At 46.8% G+C, this 18,780-nt stretch overlaps 1 protein-coding gene across 8 annotated transcripts in view; it reads left to right on the top strand.

The window, feature by feature from the left end:
* The window catches only part of LOC143100566 (dedicator of cytokinesis protein 9), an 80,475-nt gene that overhangs the window by 37,499 nt on the left and 24,196 nt on the right, over positions 1-18,780 (top strand). For 7 of the 8 annotated variants that reach the window (XM_076263858.1, XM_076263854.1, XM_076263860.1 and 4 more), the window contains exons 2-12: positions 1,460-1,576; positions 6,506-6,595; positions 8,399-8,481; positions 9,182-9,251; positions 11,575-11,670; positions 11,936-12,070; positions 15,410-15,584; positions 16,942-16,994; positions 17,346-17,420; positions 17,526-17,666; positions 18,729-18,780. The exon at positions 18,729-18,780 is cut by the window's right edge and continues 161 nt beyond it. In XM_076263858.1, coding sequence (XP_076119973.1) covers positions 1,460-1,576; positions 6,506-6,595; positions 8,399-8,481; positions 9,182-9,251; positions 11,575-11,670; positions 11,936-12,070; positions 15,410-15,584; positions 16,942-16,994; positions 17,346-17,420; positions 17,526-17,666; positions 18,729-18,780 — 1,087 coding nt within the window. Of the gene's footprint in view, positions 1-1,459; positions 1,577-6,505; positions 6,596-8,398; positions 8,482-9,181; positions 9,252-11,574; positions 11,671-11,853; positions 11,864-11,935; positions 12,071-15,409; positions 15,585-16,941; positions 16,995-17,345; positions 17,421-17,525; positions 17,667-18,728 lie in introns of those variants that run through there. The other variant, XM_076263859.1, reaches the window with a different exon arrangement.

Raw genomic sequence — 18,780 nt, 5'->3', positions numbered from 1 at the left:
GTCTGTACATTAAAACACAGCTATATCATATTCTGTTTGAAGTTCCTGTATGCCCCATGATGTTTGCATCTCTAAGTTAAAGCAACACCAAAGAGTTTTTTGTACCCTAATATAATGTTTCCAAAATCGTTTCAGTGGTTCATCAACTCGTAACAGGGTGAATAGCACTTCTGTATTCGCTTTGCGGCCCTCTATCGGCTATAACCGCACTGTGTAAGTTTCCCAGATCGGGTAGCGGATCTGTAGTTCGAATGTAATGAGACATAAGAAACTACAAATTTTACTTGCTTCTGATGTCGCAATACATCATACTTTCATTAAATCATGCAACATACTCTGCCGTGTCTGTGGACATGTTATTGGCAAAGCCAGTGCTAAACAAACAAATAGCATGCGTGCGACAGAGGAAAGGTGCTTTACTGTTGCTTTGAGAGTTGGGTGGTATTTTTGTTACTGCTTGAGTATGTGTGTGCGCATGATGTTGTCCATTTGGTCTCTCTGTGACTGCTCAGGGAGACGTGTGTGTGTGTTGGACTCAGATGGACCCTCCCTTTCCCCCTGAGTGGGACTGTCAGTGTTCTCTGTGTGAGCAGGAACAGTCAGCACTGCATGTCACAGTTTGCTTAATGTACAGCGTGTGTGTGTGTGTGTGTGTGTGTGTGTGTGTGTGTGTGTGTGTGTGTGTGTGTGTGTGTGTGTGTGTGTTTGTGTGTGTGTGTGTGTGTGTGTGTGTGAATCAGGTGTTAGAGACTGGTACCATCTGCATGTTTGGAGTTCTCCCACAATCACGCCACACCGCACCACACCACACCTCCCACTCTGCCCCCGATAAAAGGCACGAATCATTTGAGTTTCAACAAAGCATTCTCTCTCTCTCTCTCTCTCTCTCTGTCTCTCTTTTTCTCTCTCTCTCCCTCTAAGGTGAATTCTGACTCAAAGAAAACAATAGAAAGAACAGAGGAGACGTGCTCTTTGAAAGCTTTCCCCTGTGGAGTAATTCAGCGTTATGCTGGGGCGGGTTTGTGTGAGTTGTTATCACATCTGCTGCGCATTGAGATGCGGCTGCTCTCCGTCCCATCAGCCAACAGAGCCCCAGAGAGCACAGCAACAACATCACTTACCACCCACTTCCCCCACTCATCTCTCTCACTCTTTCTCACATTTCCCTTCTCTTTCTCTTTCGCTTTACGTTCATGGCACTCGTGATGGGATAGCACAAAGAGAACGTGAGGAAAAATAAGTGTGTCAGAAACATTAAGATATTTCCTTCAAGGGTCTGCGAATCCAAAAGTAGTGATAGAACCAACCGTGCAGTGAAGACCCTGAGATTTGACTGAACTCAGGAAGACAGTGTCCAGAAATCAGCCAAACTCTTGACCCTCATGTTCACGGCCTCATGATTACTGCTGGTGTGATCTAACTGGGTTTGTGTTGTTTGTTTGTTTGTTTTCTTCTCCAGGCGAAGCCGAAGGTGATCGAGCCGCTGGACTATGAGAGCGTGCTGGTCCAGAGGAAGACCCAGATCCTCAGTGATGTCCTCCGGGACATGCTGCAGTTCCCCCTGGAGGACTTCCATGTGAGAACCATTTGGAAATTCCACAGAAAATTCTTACTTGTGTTCTACTTGTGAAATGTTTCTCTCATTCTGAAGGTGATGTGTGGGGTGCTCTCCTGTGTGTGTGTTCTTAAACAACCAGAGAGGGAGAGCACAAAGTGACACATTTTTAGAATTCATGGCTGTCACTTAGAGGTAGTTAACATTCCCACATGGCTGTTTGCTTCCAGGCAATGTTTTAACAGGTTTATTTTGAGGGACAGTGTGAATCTTCTATTTAGCTGCATTGCCTCTTAGCAAACCCAAGTGTGAAGGGTGTCACTGCTGAAGTCACAGATGGCTGTGTCTGACAGCTGTCAAAATAGAACCAATGGTTGTTAGTCAACAACACTCTGGGTCAATGGTTCAGTATCAGAGCTACGCATTCCTCACCTCCCTGTCTTTCAAAAGTAGCTTCTGATTGACAGGTCACATTGGATATTCAGATGACATGTTTGCATTTTATGTGAGGTACCTGGAGAAAAGTGAATATTCATAGTTTACCATGAGACATAGTCCTAGTGTGTTTTATAGATCGACCAATAAAAAATCACTGCCACTACTTTTGTCTTTTGAGAACTGGAGTTTCCATCTATTTGGATTCATTCCGGACAAGAGGAAGGGTTGTGGTCACTGGGCACATTGCTGTATTTATTCCTGAGCAGATCTGTATGTTGTGATAGAGAGGGGGTTATCGCGGGCTGCCTTCAACAGGGCTTGGCCACCATCATACTTTCCATCAAAAGCACATGTGAATCGTGAGCTGGAAAGTTTGAAACCCAAGCCTCACCCAGGTCCCAGACCTCAGGAAATGAGGACACATTGGAAGGGTTAGAGACACTTCCACAGACTTGACCCTGACTCTTTTACAATGAGATGGGAATGGAATCATTATTATTTCTGTTTGTCCAGTAGTAAGACTTTCCCTTGTTAGAGTGTCCATAATGTTCTTCACAGCTTGTCACAGACTCTTTACATTGAAAAAGAATCTACGGTATTAAAAGTCAGATTTAGTCCCTGCATGAGTCATACCATTTGCAAAATGGCCTCTGCTGCGCTTTATGAGAATACCATGATGGTACATCACAAGTTGCATTTTCATCTTCCTCTTTTATTTCCTCTCCATTTGGAAGAGATGTGATTATCTCCCTTAACAATGGGATTCTCTTCTCTGATTGGCTGATGGGGTGGCCATTAACTTCGTATAACAGGCTACCTTTGAAGTAGTTCCAAAAATGTTTTAATCACCGTTCCATATCAATGCGCTTATGAATGGTAACCATAACAACAGTAAAGTAGCCTAATTAACGGTTGATTGTCAAGTCATGGACAGCGGAAAAGATTTTGGAAAAATAATGTACAAAATAGATTAGATAGAGAAGTGTAACGGTAGCTGTAATAGGTTATTTTCTGTAGTTCATGCGCATGATTCCTGAATTTATAGAAAGTCATAGATAAAATTATATTCTAAATATACAGGAGATAAATACAAACGGGAGATAAGCGGGATAACGGCCTTGGAGGTGACCTGTTCAATGGAAATAATGTCTCGGCGGAGGCAACTCCGGCTCCGTGCTGCGGATTATTTCCATTGAACAGGTCACCTCGTCGGCCGTTATCCTTTACTTGTTGGGTTTTCTAATGGTTTACAATCCACGTTAATTTGATGAAGTGTAGGGGAGACCAAGGGGCCGTACCCAGATGACTGATCTCAGAGTTCCTTTCTGTGTTATATGCAGTGAGAGTGAGAAGAGATCTGAGTGTGTTGACTGGCTCTGAATGGGGCTCTGTGTTGTTGTGCTAGGTGAGGGAGTGCCGCGAGGGTCTGGTGGGAGAGGGGTGGCTGAGGTGAGGTACATCTGTGAAGGTCAGACAGCTGGACAGTCCATGGATAGGGGACGCAGCCTTGACCGTTGTCTCTGTTCTTTCATGGGTCTCCACTGCGACGCGCTTGCCCCTGACATTTGAGCGCCGGCCGGGTACAAGCCTTTCGTTGTGAGGAGAACAACAGGTGATGACATGTGAGAGAGGGAGAGCGAGAATGAGAGAGAGAGTGCGCGAGAGAGAGAGAGAGACAGAGACAGAGACACCATGACTGAGCACAACATCTGTTTGGTCCTAAATAAATCTCAGGCTCCTCAGCGGAGCGATTAGTCTCTTCCGACCCACACTGTACGCGGCGCCCTCAACTGTGACAGACCTGCCATGCTGGGGCTCCACTCTTGGCTCCTCTGGCAGACAGCGATGACTGAGCGCTGGCTATCTAGGCCAGCCCCTGTGGAATACATTCGCTCAGTGCGTCGGACCGCTGGCTGCTGTGGCCAGCTGCTCTGTAAATCCCGCTGTTGGCAGCCAGCCCCTCGCCTCGGCTCTGAAGACACCAGCAGACACAGCCTCCACTCCCCCACTCCCCTCCTCCCCTCCTCCCCCCCCCCCCCTCCGCCCGGGGCCGAAGAAAATAAGGCCTTCCACCCAAGCGTGTTATCAAATTAGATGTCTAAGAACAGAGCCTCAGCTGCTCAAGAAAATTAGTCTTTTTTTTTTACCTTATCGCCATATGGCTTCTATCACTGACACGCCAGGCAGGGGAGTCTTGTGTGTTTGATGTCCCAGGGCGCTGCCAGGACCTCCTGTATGCTGGGCTGTGTGCATATGGGATGGGCTTTACCAGGACAAGAACTCGCACAGGGTTCACCCTGAATCACTTCAGGCTTTGGTCCTGGAGCCAAGGCACCAGAAAGTGCTGTCAGAATGCTCTAAAATCCTTGCCTGCTATGGTTTTGAGGTTTTATATACTAGGAATGATTCTATCAGAATGCAGGTTAGGCAACCTTTGTTAAAGGAAACCGTATTTATGTAATCTGGAAGCCAGCAGTGGCCCTTCATGGTGTGGATGGCCCCTGTTTTGAGTAGCGCTGAATTCCAGCACTGATGAGAGCCTTCCAGAAGATTCCGCCGGCGCTCCTCGGAGACTCGTTTCCCCCTGTGCTTCCTCTTGCCTGCTTCCTGGCTCCCTCTGGCCTGCACGCATGGCACTCCCCGCTGCTCTGCTCTGCTCTGCTCTGCTCTCCTCCCGTCTCCGCACCTCACCTCACCTCACCTCGCTTCACCTCACGCAGATTAGCATCTCACTCGCAGGAAGCCTGAACTGTGGGGAGGAAGGCGAGAGCTCTCAAGGTTCACAAATAGAAACTGCTCATTGTGTTCAGGGGCTGCTTGGACCCAGAGCTTTGGCACTGCTCAGGGGCTTCACAGCGTGGATCTCTGGAAGGGGCCCCAGACTTCATTTAAACTTTAAAGGGACAGGAATATTTTGTGTGTCTGTGTGTCTGTGTGTGTGTGTCTGTGTGTCTGTGTGTGTGCTTCTGTGTGTGCCCACATTAGTGTTAAAAGGGACAGAAATATTGTGTGTGTCTGTGTCTGTGTGTGTGCTTCTGTGTGTGCCCACATTAGTGTTAAAAGAGCAAGTCTTTCCATTAGCCACTGACATCTGTTAAGTTAGTAATACTCAAGTGACTGTAACTGTTTGAACAAATGGAACTGTAAAGGCGGTTAAAATTATTTTTATTTGAAGATTGGATATTAATATTCTTCTGCTGCAACCAGGAATCCGAATGGAAATCATACAGTAGTATCTTAATCCTAGGAGGAAATCGATTGATGCCCCAGAAAATTCAGTGCAACAGATGTCATGGAATGGTTCAAGATATCCCCTCTCGAGCAGAAAGGTCAAATGGTGTATTTATGTCCCAGTTGAGCTCAAGCCTTGTCTCACTTCAGGCTCTCCTTTGGTCTCGTTTGTGTTTGGTTTCATTGGACTCGATTGGTTTTAGAGGCCGGGTGGAAAAGTAGAATAAATCTACGCTGGGTCTTTGTGGAAGATTTGAGTTAATTACAATAGCAGGGCTATTGGTCTGGCAAGGCAGAGAAGAGAAGTGATTTATTGAGGCTTTGAAATGCTTACCTCAGAGCTGAACAATTGCCTGAAATGTGCATTAACTTCTTTAAGAATCCCAAATCCTCTGTGCCATTCTTTCTTTGGCCATTTTAGATAGTAATCTTTAAAAGCACGGACACCATTTTTTGCTGCCATAGGATGTGAGTCAGTTGGGGCTTTTCGAGCTTTGTTTTGCTGTCAGATTTGCTTCCCTTTCACACATGGACAGACCGCATCTAATGTTAACGCAAATATACGCTGAAGTTAAAAGGTGAACCTCACCACCGCAGGCCTCTGAACAGCATGGAAGTGGCTTTTGTGTGATGGTGGACCTTGTGTGATCTCTATTTCCAAGGCGGTCTCCTCCCCATGCCAAAAGGATGCTTGTAACTTGCTTGGACAGGGCAGAAAAGTTTTGTGAATTATTGTGTGATAATTGGCCCTTCATTAGTGGAACATTTCTGGTTTTACTGGCAGAGAACCTGGGTCAAGAATATAAATCAGTTGTCTTTTTTGACCATGTCCTGAGGGAGAGAGAGAGAGAGAGAGAGAGAGAGCAATACTTACTGTAAGGGATTGAAGATGTTTAGAAATAGCGAGTTCAAGTCCCTGGAGAGTTTGCTGTATGTGGTGGAAGGTTGCCAGTTTGAGGGTGTGTTTGCAAGCTCTTGAGTGGAACAATGCGGAGGAGCATCCTGCCTTCGCCGGCTGCTTGGGAGGACCAGCGAGAGCATTTGTGGACTGGAATAATATTTGGAGTAGCGTGGGGAGAAATTATAACATTGTCATGTGAAAATGTCAGTTTGTAAAATGATAACGTAAATGTCTAGGGAAAAGAGTTCCTTCAAATGGACATTTCTGTTCCACACTGAAGTGCCTTTCTGCTGCACCAAATCATTCTATTGCTATTTTTCTGATTTTTCTCTGAGACAGTCATTTCACCTTATTAAAACATCTTTGTCTTCATCCAACAGATATCAACTCTAAGACGCCAAATAAGGACTGTTTACCCTTCAGTGCCTGATAATGCAGAGAGGGAGGCTCAGAGTCTCTTCGTCCAAGAGGTAAGTCCATTCCAACCATTAAACCTTTGCTTTCCAAGGGCAACATGGGCCCCTGTGCTATTAATCCAAAATGGCCCAATGGGTTTTAACAAATGTTGGCATACAGTTTCCTTCATTATTACTTGTTGGTGCACCATATATCCCAAAAAGCATTTGAGCTACACCAGCAGTTTCTGCTGGATTTCCCCTCCCAACTCCTGACCTGGCACTGACGTGCATGGCAGTCCTCACCAGATAAGTGGACGGAGAAACATGTTGGACCGCACACTCTGCGCTCCGATGATTTCCTCTTTGTTTATGGATTCCCAGATCCAGCCAAGCCACGTTTCACCCATTTCACCTAGCACATACTTTGTGACACAATGGTGTTTTATTGTCCTGGAGACATCAGTGGAGGAATAATGGCCCATGCATGGAAATTGTCCAGTTGACAAGAAAAGAATGTTTCCAAGGGTCAAAACGTGAACAGTTGATGAGTATATGAGTGGGATGACATTTCTATGAGTTGAAGCCAGTTCCTCCCACTCTGATTAAGCTTTGTTGTAGCATGCTCTAACATTGAGAATATGTGCTATGTTACATCCATGGAGTGCAGCTGAAGGCACCTTTAACCCTGTCACCTTAGTGAGGGAAATTATAAGGAGAGCCAGGGCTTGCTGTAGGCTACGTGCACACGGTCAAGCACAATGTGACCTCAGCAGAACAGCTGCATACAGCGCCCCTCCCAGAGACTGGACAGCTCCCCTCCTCTCCTCCTGATCAGGTTGCCGCTCAGGAGCGCGAGGACTCCCCCGTCAGTTCGTTTCTCGTAAACCCCACACCCCTCTTCTTCGACACGAATACGATGATGATGATGTTCATATCACTGGAATGTCTAACAGTGAGCAGATGTGCGTCCCTGAGTTCGGGGTGGGGGGCGGGGTAGGCGACTGGGTTTCCTCTTGTTGTTGATCGCCTGCGCTGTGGGTTGCTGTGTGAGTGTGGGCTCGGTGAGTCTCTATCTCTGCCTGCCACGGAGCGGGAGCTCCTCTGTGAAAGCCGCTTTTGTCTGCTGAGGACTGACTGAGGCTCCCCTAAACCAAGCACAAGTGCTCTGCCTCTGTCTTCTCATAAGTGCTGTTTGTAGTGCTGTAGAGACAGCCTCGGTGAACAGCTGTTTCTGAGGCTGACTGTGTTATTGTTTTTAGATTTAGGACTCTGAGTTGTTTTTGGGCACGCCCCAAGTAATTTTGTGGGTTGTGTGTGTCAAGTTTTCTTATTTTGCTCTCATGATTTTATTAGTTTATAGTATTGAACACGATTAACTTTTTGTTAGTACTCTACATTGTTTTATAAAGCACTTATTTGTATGTACTGTAGCAGTTGTGATGGGTGGATACATTTAAGCTCTTGGTCCAAAGAAGATGTTCAATAAATGTTTTTTAATCAAACAATCAGTCCTCTCGATATAAATGGTCACCTTTTGAATCAATGAGGGTGCTGGGCAGCAAATCTCAGAGCCATTTTCTCTAAGACTCAAATCATGGAGAAAGATTTCTTTCCTCAAGCTTCTCCAAAGAAACATTCCCTTTGATCAAAAATTCTCTTCATGCAGAAGCTCTAATCTGATTGGCCAGGGAGAAGAGGATTCACAGAAAGACTGCTTATGTTAGAAAGCCTTATATCCCCTAAACAGAGACTCTTTAGAATGGCATTTCGGAAACAAAATGAAGTCTTTGCAGGCGTACATGTTTTCCTTCCTGAATTACCATATATTTCATGTGTGACTGGTCACTAACGACAACCAATTCTGTGTCTTCACAGTGCATCAAGAGCTACAATTCCGACTGGCATGTTGTTAATTACAAGTATGAGGATTACTCAGGAGACTTCCGCCAGTTACCCAAGTAAGCCCTTTGTTCATGGCTGTGTTAGCATTGGCCCTCTGTGTACTAGTGTGTGACCAAGCCTGGTCCTTCAGCTGGGCATGTTAGAGCAGGCTATATTCAGAATAGGCAGAGGAGAAGCACTTCAATTTGTCACAAAAACCCACCCTGGGTGTTAATCGTTGCTGACTGTGTGTAATCATTGAAATATGCGAGCTCTTGGAAAGATGTTGCGTGACTTCATAACAGGGAAATGCAAGTTCGCTAGAGATTTGCAATAACAATAGAAAGAGGAGGAAAACCAAGTTACTTCACTAGGTCGACACTGCGTTAAAACAATCATTCGTGAAGTTCAAGTTTGGGGCAGAGTAAAGGTAAAAAAAAGTCCTCCCTTGAGTTTTCCTTGCGCTCATCAGCCATTCATCAAAAAGTCAGCAGAAAACTAAATCTAAAGATAGAGATGTGTGAGGGACACGAATGAGGATAGATAGATACTTTATTGATCCCAAAGGGGAAATTCAGATACAGATGTGCAGTAGCACTTGATTTCAAAAATAGAGACAGAATTGAGTTATTGGGTATTTGTGCTAGTTCAAATGATCCCCTTAATTATATTTTAGAAGATTCGGTCATTGTCATTGTGAGATTTTGTTAATTTTGTTGTTACAATCACATTTATTTGACCATCTCATCATTAAATCATAATGCTCTGTCCATACAGCAAGGTGTCCCGGCCAGACAAGCTGGCAGTCCATGTATTTGAAGTGGATGAAGATGTGGACAAAGATGAGGTGAGAGCGATGGATTTCCTTTTCCCATTTTCTGGACTTCTGGTAAAGTCATTCCATATGCTGAATTTCAGGTAATCAGCCCCAGTCTAAGTCCTGTCTGTCCCACTGCACTTAGTGTAGAGGAAAAGATGATTGTGGAAGACACTGCGGCTGATGGCATAGAACAATACTTGGTCTCCCACTGGCTGGGCCGGCCTAATCCAGCTGCTTCCACCATTACGAATTGCGATAGGCGAGACTCTGTTGTTCCAGAGTCTTCACTGGGATGGAGGACCTGTGGAAGCTGTAGGATCTGTCTTCTCCAGCTATGCTGAGACCTTTAAAAGACTCAGCTCCTGTGCTGTTACGCGTGCACTCCTACACTGTTCCACTTCACCAAAGTAGCCACAGTATGCTACAGTTTTCACTTGTCCTCCATATGTAAACATCTTACAACTCTACGTAAATAAAGCTCCATAAAAACACAATGTACATCAGGTTTACAAACGTCATGAATAATGAACCAGGTTAAGACACCAGTTCCAGACCAAAGTATTTTATGTGTAGACACATTGTCTCCCAAACCACTTTCCAAAAGCTCTACATATCTGAATCTGAGAAGATACATTTGCAATAATTGACTCTGACAAGGCATTGATCAAGCTTTCCTGTTCTAATTTAAGTTGTTAAACCTCAAGCACAAGGTTAAAAGCATTGTTTTTTCACCGTATGACTCATTTTCAGCTGAAATGCAAACTGCTCCTCGCTCTGAGACAATGAGAACTGGCTCGTCCTCAAAGTGTCTTGGGCTTCTCATTTTTAAAGCAGATCTATTCAAATCAGCAGACTAATTCCAAAGACTGCCTAGACTGTCTCATTTCATATTGAGCTTAATTATTTCATTTAGCTCTGGCTGATTACACTACTCCATATAAACGTTTAGTCATTCAGTAAAACTGTTGTTGGACTTGGAGACTGTTTGAGGGAGTGAATTAAGGCCTGGAGCAGGGTCACCTGCAGTAAACTTTGCGCTAGGGAGCATGGCTGCCCGGAATATTCCGTCTGTGCCTCCACGCTCCCTCTGCTTTAATAGGCTGTTGTTTTCCAAACCTCTCCACCAGTTTTCTGAGCCCTTGCAGATGCTCTATTTCCAGTCACTCCCTGTGTCGTGGCTTAAGTCAGACTAGTGATTGCCTGGGGGTTCATGACCTCCACTAAGCATCTAGTGTATAAATGAAGCGGCATGCAGTAGCCCACTCACTTCCACCAGAAGTCAGAGCCTCCCTTTGGGGCAGGGGTGTCCACGAGGTTGCATGTTGACAAGTCCATTCAGAATCATCTCTCACTTTTCTCCCCCCACCCTTCCATAGAAGAATGTTCAGCTGTGGCCAAGAAAAGCCCGTCAAAAAGCTCCTTGCATGCACACACGTAGCCTAGGCAGCTAGCGGTCCTGCAGGAGAAACAGTCAACCCTGAAGTCCTCATTTAAAAACCTCCCGGCTAACGCTAGTTTTTTATCTGCCCTGAATGCAGTAGACTAAGCAGAGTGTTGCATCAGCTTGTTCCATCACCTTGAGTCCCTGATGCGCTGCAATCTTGTCTCTGGTCAGACAAAAAACGTTGTGGGTATTTTGTGGATTTTGGGGTTGCATAGCAACACATGGGAGAGCAGTTGAGCCCACTGAAAGCCAACACTTCAAGTTTTGGCTCGATCTCGTCCGATGAGTGGAAGCAGGACCCAAATGTTTCCAGACGTTTCTTCTGAAGTCTCTATGATATGCTGAAAACATCTCATCCTCTGCCAACGCTCTAAAACCTTTGTGACACCACACGAGGGGAAACCATAAAAATGCATCCCGTCACATAATGTCATCCTCGAAAGCCATTCATTACGCTTTGTGAAAACTGTTTCTGACAGTAAAGAGACGGACGTCCGAAACCTTCCTGACAAGAGTTCCAATCAGAGGAGAACTGATAACAAACAGCACTGCTGACACTGACACTCACCTCCTCCCATTTCACACTTATTCAAATCTGGGTTAGGATCTCTATGTAGCTGTGTCCTCCCACTAGTAGCCATGTCCAGCTTGTGCGTCTATCATGGTCAGTCTGAGGTGTAGTAGCTGTCCTTTGCCACATCACGTTAGTCTTTGTGTTATGGATCTATTCATATAACTGCAGCAGGGGGAGCTTGTTATTGATGTTCTAGCCAAAGGGATCCTGGTCTGGTTGCGATGTTCCTGCAAAGTTTATTTATCTAGACCTATGAAAGAAGAGGCCATGAAGGGGTTTGACAGAGGCCTGTGCCTGTTTCTGATCTGCTGTTTTATCTGCTGTTTGTGCAGGACACGGCCTCCCTCGGCTCCCAGAAGGGGGGCATCACCAAGCAGGGCTGGCTCTACAAAGGCAACATGAACAGTGCCATCAGTGTCACCATGAGGGTAAGAGAGTATGCTTTAACTGTTAAAAAGGGTAAGAGAGTGTCCTTTAACTGTTTATAAGGGTAAGAGAGTATGCTTTAACGAGAGAGTATCCTTTAACTGTTAATAAGGATACGAGAGTATGCTTTAACTGTTAATAAGGGTAAGAGAGTATGCTTTAACTGTTAATAAGGAGAACTGTGTCACCATGAGGGTAAGAGAGTATGCTTTAACTGTTGATAAGGAGATCTGTGTGTGATTATTCTCGTTTAATGTCTGTCTGCAGTCTTTCAAGAGAAGATACTTCCACCTCACTCAGCTGGGCGATGGATCGTACAACCTGAGCTTCTACAAGGATGAAAAGATCTCCAAGGAGCCCAAGGGGACGATATTCCTGGACTCCTGCATGGGCGTGGTGCAGGTAAGCTGCCCATTTAAACACGAGAGACCCTGTGTGCATGATGTGATTCCAGAGTGGATCTGGAATGCAGCCTTGGCTCTGCTCCAGTCCAGCCCTGTAATGATGATCTGTGGACCATCACGGGGTCCCGGCCCATGTCAGGCTTTTTACGTTGCTGTAATGCGATCCGCGCTCCTCCGCTCGCCGCTCCTCCAAGGTCGCCTCCCCGAACTGCTGACGGCGAGTGGGGAGGAGAGGGCGGAGGCCCGCGCTCAGCGCATCAATCAATAACACTCGCTACCGCGCTCCCCAGGGGAAGATCCTTCTCAATATGGAGACGGAAAGATGGAAAGTGTACGGACCTGGGCCCCCCCCCCTTTTACACACACACACACACACACACACACACACACACACACACACACACACACACACACACACACACACACACACACATACACACACACACATGCATACACACACACCACTGATAAATGACAGAGGCCTATTTCTCCATAGCATGACATTTATGGGTAGCGGCTAGCGGAGTGGTTGACCTGACCCACCGGATGTGGGTTCCCCCCAGTGGGATCGCTGAGCGAGTCTCTCCCCGCCTGCCCAGGACGGCTGGGAGTCGGTGGGGTGGATGTGGTCCATCTGGTGGGTCACTCTGGGCCAGCTGTGGCATCCCGGGCGCACCCCTCCCTCCTTCTCGCTACACCCGGTCACCACCCCCACCCCCCTCTCCCCAACACGCAGCGCAGCACTTGGGGCTACAGTGAAAATAATCTGCCGGCAGTCACCCCAGCCAGGCCATCTGGGAAAAATAACCAATTCCCTGCCCTCCAAGTGTACACATGCGAGGGCAAGAGGAAAAATGAACAAATTGTCTGCCCATGATGACAGGTCGAATACAGCTGCTCTCCCTCCCACTGCCTCTGCCTGATTTATACGCCATACTCGTAACATTGCAGTGAATGTATGTGTGTCCCAATCATAATCAGACCACTGAAAAGAAGTCCCTGCTTATACAGTAAGCTTTAAGAGTTCATCTGAAAAAACAATGAGGCCCAAATGTATCTAAGGGGAAAACACTTTTATAAGCCGAGTGACCAAAATGTGTTGTTGCAAAAGTACTTAAATGGAATTGATCTCATTTAATCTATTTTGCAGTACCTTGCTACTTGATATCCAATTTTGTTAGAGCCTCGTGCGTTTTTTTCGTAGCGTTTGTCCCCATTCTATCCCATTGTGTTGTCTGTTTTCCATTCCACTGTAGTTAAACACTCGCTGAGCCTGAGAGCGCAACTCCAATTATAAACCACAATAGCTGGCTCTCAGGGGAGCCTGCAGTTGGTTTGGCTTTTGATTATAGGCATATGGAGTGACGCCACAGTCCACACTCGCCAGCTGTTGAAACACACCTCTTCCTATCACACTGAAGCTTCTTTTTTCAAGGGTGGATTCAACCACACCCACTAAACCATGCACACAACACACACACACACACACACACACACACACACACACACACACACACACATACACACACACACAGCATGTATACATAATCAATCACTGTCCATACACACCATATGACAACCCCGTGGCTAGGACCAGTCTTCTTCTGAGCAGACCTCTCCGTGTGCACACTGGTCTGCTCTCCTTTTTGTTTTTCAGCTGGGATTGTCCAGAGCTATTATATTCAGCACCATGCAAACTTCCAGGACTCATTCTTTCCATGATGAGAGAAACAGAGAGAGAGAGAGAGAGATAGAGCATCCAAAACGCTGATCTCCTGCTGTGCAACGTATATTATTGAGTTACCATAGCTTTGTGTGCTAAATAGCAGTCCCAGCATATTTCAGCCATTTGCACACTTCTGTCCTAATGGTCCTGGATGGGAGTCTCAGCGTGCTGGACCGCACACATGATGTGGTGCAGCTGATTAAGCCGTGCTTATCTGAGAACAGCCTCCGTTAGCCAATCAGGTCCATCAGAGGCCCAGGTCAACGGGAAATAGTAAATTTTTTGGGAGTGCACCAAGCTATTTTTGTGACTGCCGAGCCCTGATAACCCAATTAATGGCAATTTATCAGCAGAGTTTGCCAGAGCTCCCTCGTGGGGGATGTTGAGGCTGCAGGGTTACTGTGGCAAACATGCTCACAGTGTCGTCCCCACGCGGCGTGTACTGTGTTTATCTGACTCCCACTCAAGCCAAACTTAGCAAACCGTTTGTTAAAAATGTCCAGGCCCTGTTGTGAGGAGTTGGTTTATACAGGCAGAGAATTAGCCTCCCTCACAGGGGGCCTATGTCCTACCATATGGGCTGCAGGGAGCCACTGGGGAGACATGGAGACCAGTGTCTGACCTCACTGGACCTTGGCCTCACTGAATGCTGGGATGCTGGTACAGCAGACAGAGTGGTCGGCTTGAGAGGTCCACCTGGGACAGCATGAGCCTCTCAGTGCTTTGAAAGTGGGTCATAAATATTGCTGTCAAATAATACAAAATCACTGCTATTGTCAGTAATTGATTGTAATAAGTTGACCTGTGCTCCATGGGCACTCTCCCACACTCCTCCGCTACCTGGACTCAAGTGGACGTGGTCTCTTTACGGGGGCTTTGCTGGAGTTTTGGCAGTGCGGTGCTTCTTTGTCTGGCATATGGAAACAGTTTCCCTCGCCCCCCTGCACTGCCCTCTCTCTCTCTCTCTCTGACGAACAACAGTAAATATGTGTCTGTCTGTGCGAGCCCTCAAATCCTCTTAAACGCAACAAGAAGCCCATTTGATGCCTGAGTAAGTGCAGGAATTCAGAGCATCAACAGACGCCTCTATGATCCTGCGTGAGGTGCATACCTCGGACATAGCTCCTTCAGTGTTTTCTTACCCCCCACCGCACACACACACACACACACACACACACACACACACTGTGCTGTGCTGTGCTGTGCCAATTATCAGCAAATCTGAGGTGGAAGCAGATGAAAAGTGCACTGTCTCCAGTCGTACAGAGGTGGGGAGGGATGTAGACAGAGTTCTGTTTTCCCAGAGCCAACAGCCTGACTGGCATGAAAAGAATCATAAAGGAGTGCCGCCACTGCCTTCTGGTGACTTGGCGATTTCTCGCTGTTAACTTTGGATGATGGGTCGGAACATTCTGTTTAGGCCCGCTTTATTCACAGCTAGACATTTGTGTGTGATCGCTTACAAAAGCACCTCTGTAAATATGCAGATGAATTCAGCCGACACAGAAAGCCTCGAGGCAGACTGCTTGGTCTATGAAAAGTCAAAACCTCCCCGTTTTTAGAGATCATTCTTCGCCCGCTGATTTTGAAATCTTTGTCTCCATCTTGTAGAACAACAAAGTCCGGCGCTTTGCATTCGAGCTGAAGATGCAGGATAAGAGCACGTACCTGCTGGCCGCAGACAGCGAGGTGGAGATGGACGACTGGATCGGCACGCTCAACAAGATCCTGCACTCCAGCTTTGAGCTCGCTATGCAGGAGAAGAGGAATGGAGACCTACATGATGGTGTGTGTGTGTGTGTGTGTGTGTGTGTGTGTGTGTGTGTGTGTGTGTGTGTGTGTGTGTGTGTGTGTGTGTGTGTGTGTGCGTGTGTGCGTGTGTGTGCGTGTGCGTGGGTGTGGGTGTGTGTGTAGGTATGTGTGTAGGTGTGCGGGTGTGTAGGTAGGTATGTGTGTGGGTGTGTGTAGGTATGTGTGTAGGTAGGTATGTGTGTGTGTGTGTGTGTGTGTGTGTGTGTGTGTGTGTCTGGGTGTGTGTAGATATGTGTGTGTGTGGGGTTGTGCGTGTGGGTGTGTAGGTATGTGTGTGACATGTGTATTGGCATGGTGAATCATGTCTCATGAAAGTATTGACTAAAGAAAGTTAATTTGATACAATACATTTCCATGACGTAGCTCTTGATGAAATCAGATTCTGTTGTTAAAACCCATCAGCTTTGAATTGAATCATTGTGGTCATGAGGTTGAGTAATAAGAGACATCTGAATCACTGGCAAAAGACTAGCTAAAGAACTTCTCACTTAGTTTACATAGCCACTCATATACACCAGATATGCCCTCCCAGGTGATTCACCTACTGACCACACATTGCTGGGGCCCAGTTAATAGGAGGATCTTTAGTCAGGATGTTGGAAGAAAGAGTGCAATGTCTGAAGATTACGGTTATTATATTCCTAATGTGGCCGACACTGGACTTTAATCTCTTGTGTACACAGAGAGGTGGACTGCAATTTGGCCTTTTGTGCTCAGCTAGACTGAGTGACCTCCTACACCCCCCCCCCCCCCCCTGCATCCTTCCAGACAAGCCAGTGCGTACAAGTCTAGTTTTGTCTCTGCACTCTGAACTGAGACGGGGAGCGGCCACTAGGCCCACCCTGCGCTCCCCCGTCCTGCGGAGCATGTGTTTGCTGGTGCACAGGACCACCCAGGCTCTGAGGGGGCTTCTCTTCCTTGGGCAGCGCTCCTATCTGAGGGAGCCCTCCTGTTCCCAGAACCAGCCCGAGTTGGGGGTCTGTGCGGAGAGCACATGCCTGTTCCCCACGCCGGCAACCACACTTGAACGGCCTTTCGCAATCACACATTGCAAAGAAACACTAGAGGGATCGCTAGAGGTACGCTAGAGGGATCCAGTTTCAGTCCAAACATTGCACTCCTCTCTCTATGTGATTAATGCCTCAGATAGTGGCCACTTGGAGTTATTGTTTGGTTTTGTAAAGAGGTGCTTCGTTAATGGCAGATTAATAAATGTGGTGTGGAGATGTTGGAGGCGGTGGGGGGGGCGGAGGGTTTGTCTGGAATTCATCACTGTGTTGGTTTGGGATCATTTCCACGTTGTGAAAGGATCCCTTCTTTTGCTCTTGCAGATGATGATCTGGGGAAAGCAGACAGTTCCTCTGGAAGTATGGATAGCTTTCAGGTAGGTCTCATTTATCTAAATTGACAGTTTAAGAAAGCAAACCCACGGTCATACCACAAAGCCATCCCACCACAGCAGCTGCCCAGCAGAACTGACCACAAGTCTAATGGATAGGAATTTGCATTCTCTCATGGACAGTCCTTGAATACCTCTACTAATAGTAGTGTCCGTGTTATTATACTGACACTGAGATGAATGTACTGTATATACAGATGAAATATGGGTTAAATCGTACAATGTGTTATTTGGTGTCACCTTGTCAAATAAAGTTTGAAACGGATGAACTGATGGTGAACCATGATGAGTGATTTTAACTGAAATTGAGATATTACATTATTTTCTTATGCTCAGAGTGCCAGAGACATTGAAGCAAAGATGAGGAATGAAACCAGGCTGAAGCTTTTCACACTGGACCCAGACATACAGGTACTGAGGCTCATTCCCACCCTGGACAGAACCTTCATGGCCTGGTCATGGTCAGTTTGCATGGACTTCACCACACTACTAAGCCTTCTGTCTCTCTTCATTCAGAAACTTGACTTCTCAGGAATCGAGCCAGACATCAAGCAGTTTGAGGAAAAGTTTGGCAAGCGCATCCTAGTGAATTGCCACGACTTGGCCTTCAACCTGCAAAGCTGTGTTGCTGAAAATGAGGACGGACCAACGACTAATGTGAGTGGTTAAGTATATTTTTTTGGGCTTTATGCCTTTAATGATAGGACAGTGGAGAGTGACAGGAAGCGAATGGGAGAGAGAGCAGGGGTGGGATCCGGAAAGGACCACGGGGCGGGAATCGAATCCGGGTCGCCGGCATACGGTGCAGGTGCCCCAGCCAGAGTTCCTTAATGTGCCCTGATATCTCTCTAATAAGCTGTAGCGTGACTGAGGGCCATCGGCGACTTCTCTCCAGGCTCACTGGCCTCTGACGTCACCGCTGGTCGTCTCTGTGGAGACGGAGGGCTTGGTTGGCATAGTAACCTGTGCCAAGGCTATGTAATGTGTGGCGAGGCTGTCGAGTGCCGGTTTCCTGCTGTCAATCACAGCGGTGCAGCCATTAGAGTGACAGAACATTTCCCCTCAGCAGGATCTGGAGCACAGCCCTGGAGACTGTATAAATAAAGCACAGCCCTGGAGACTGTATAAATAAAGCACAGCCCAGCAGGGTGGCGCTCTCTCATGGCTACTGTCCTGGAAATATATTGTCCTGTTCTGACATGTGTAGATATAAATTATATATGTGTGGAGTACTAAAAAGGAGAAAGGACAACATCAGATTAGTCTGTTGATGGACTTCCCTGATTTGCTTGTGCACAAAATAAGCCAAATGGGATTAGTGTCGCAGATTGGAGCCATTTGTATTTATTCTGTAACCACGGGCTGTTGATTGAGAGCACAGTGTGACTTGAGAAAATGTTAACAACACATCGGTGAACAGGCACAGCTCTCGCCCACTGAGATGTCGCACTTCAAAGCCCTGCGGTCAGGAGGTGCATTGCTGTAATTAATATGGAGGCTGGTGGCCGACGGCTGACCGCGCCTGAGAGGACAAAGCCTCCACCGTGGCTTGCTGAGTCATTGCTGTGATAGTGCAGTCTGTCCTCCCCTCCACTGCTCATCCCTACCTAAATAAAAACTGGCGTGCCAGTGTTATGACTGCTGTTTTTACTAGCTTACTAATGCAAACATGGGGGTTGTACTGACTCGTCTCTTTTGCCTTATTCATTTGTTTTGCAGGTGGAGCCCTTTTACGTCACACTGTCCCTCTTTGACATTCAGAACAGCAGGA

Source organism: Alosa pseudoharengus, unplaced genomic scaffold (assembly GCF_046254945.1).
Source record: "Alosa pseudoharengus isolate Yale_2024_CS ecotype anadromous, Long Island Sound unplaced genomic scaffold, YU_APseudo_1.1 YU_APseudo_1.1_scf_3, whole genome shotgun sequence".
NCBI lineage: Eukaryota > Metazoa > Chordata > Actinopteri > Clupeiformes > Clupeidae > Alosa > Alosa pseudoharengus.
Note: the sequence above shows the minus strand (reverse complement) of the source record. Positions and strands in the feature narration are given on the sequence as shown.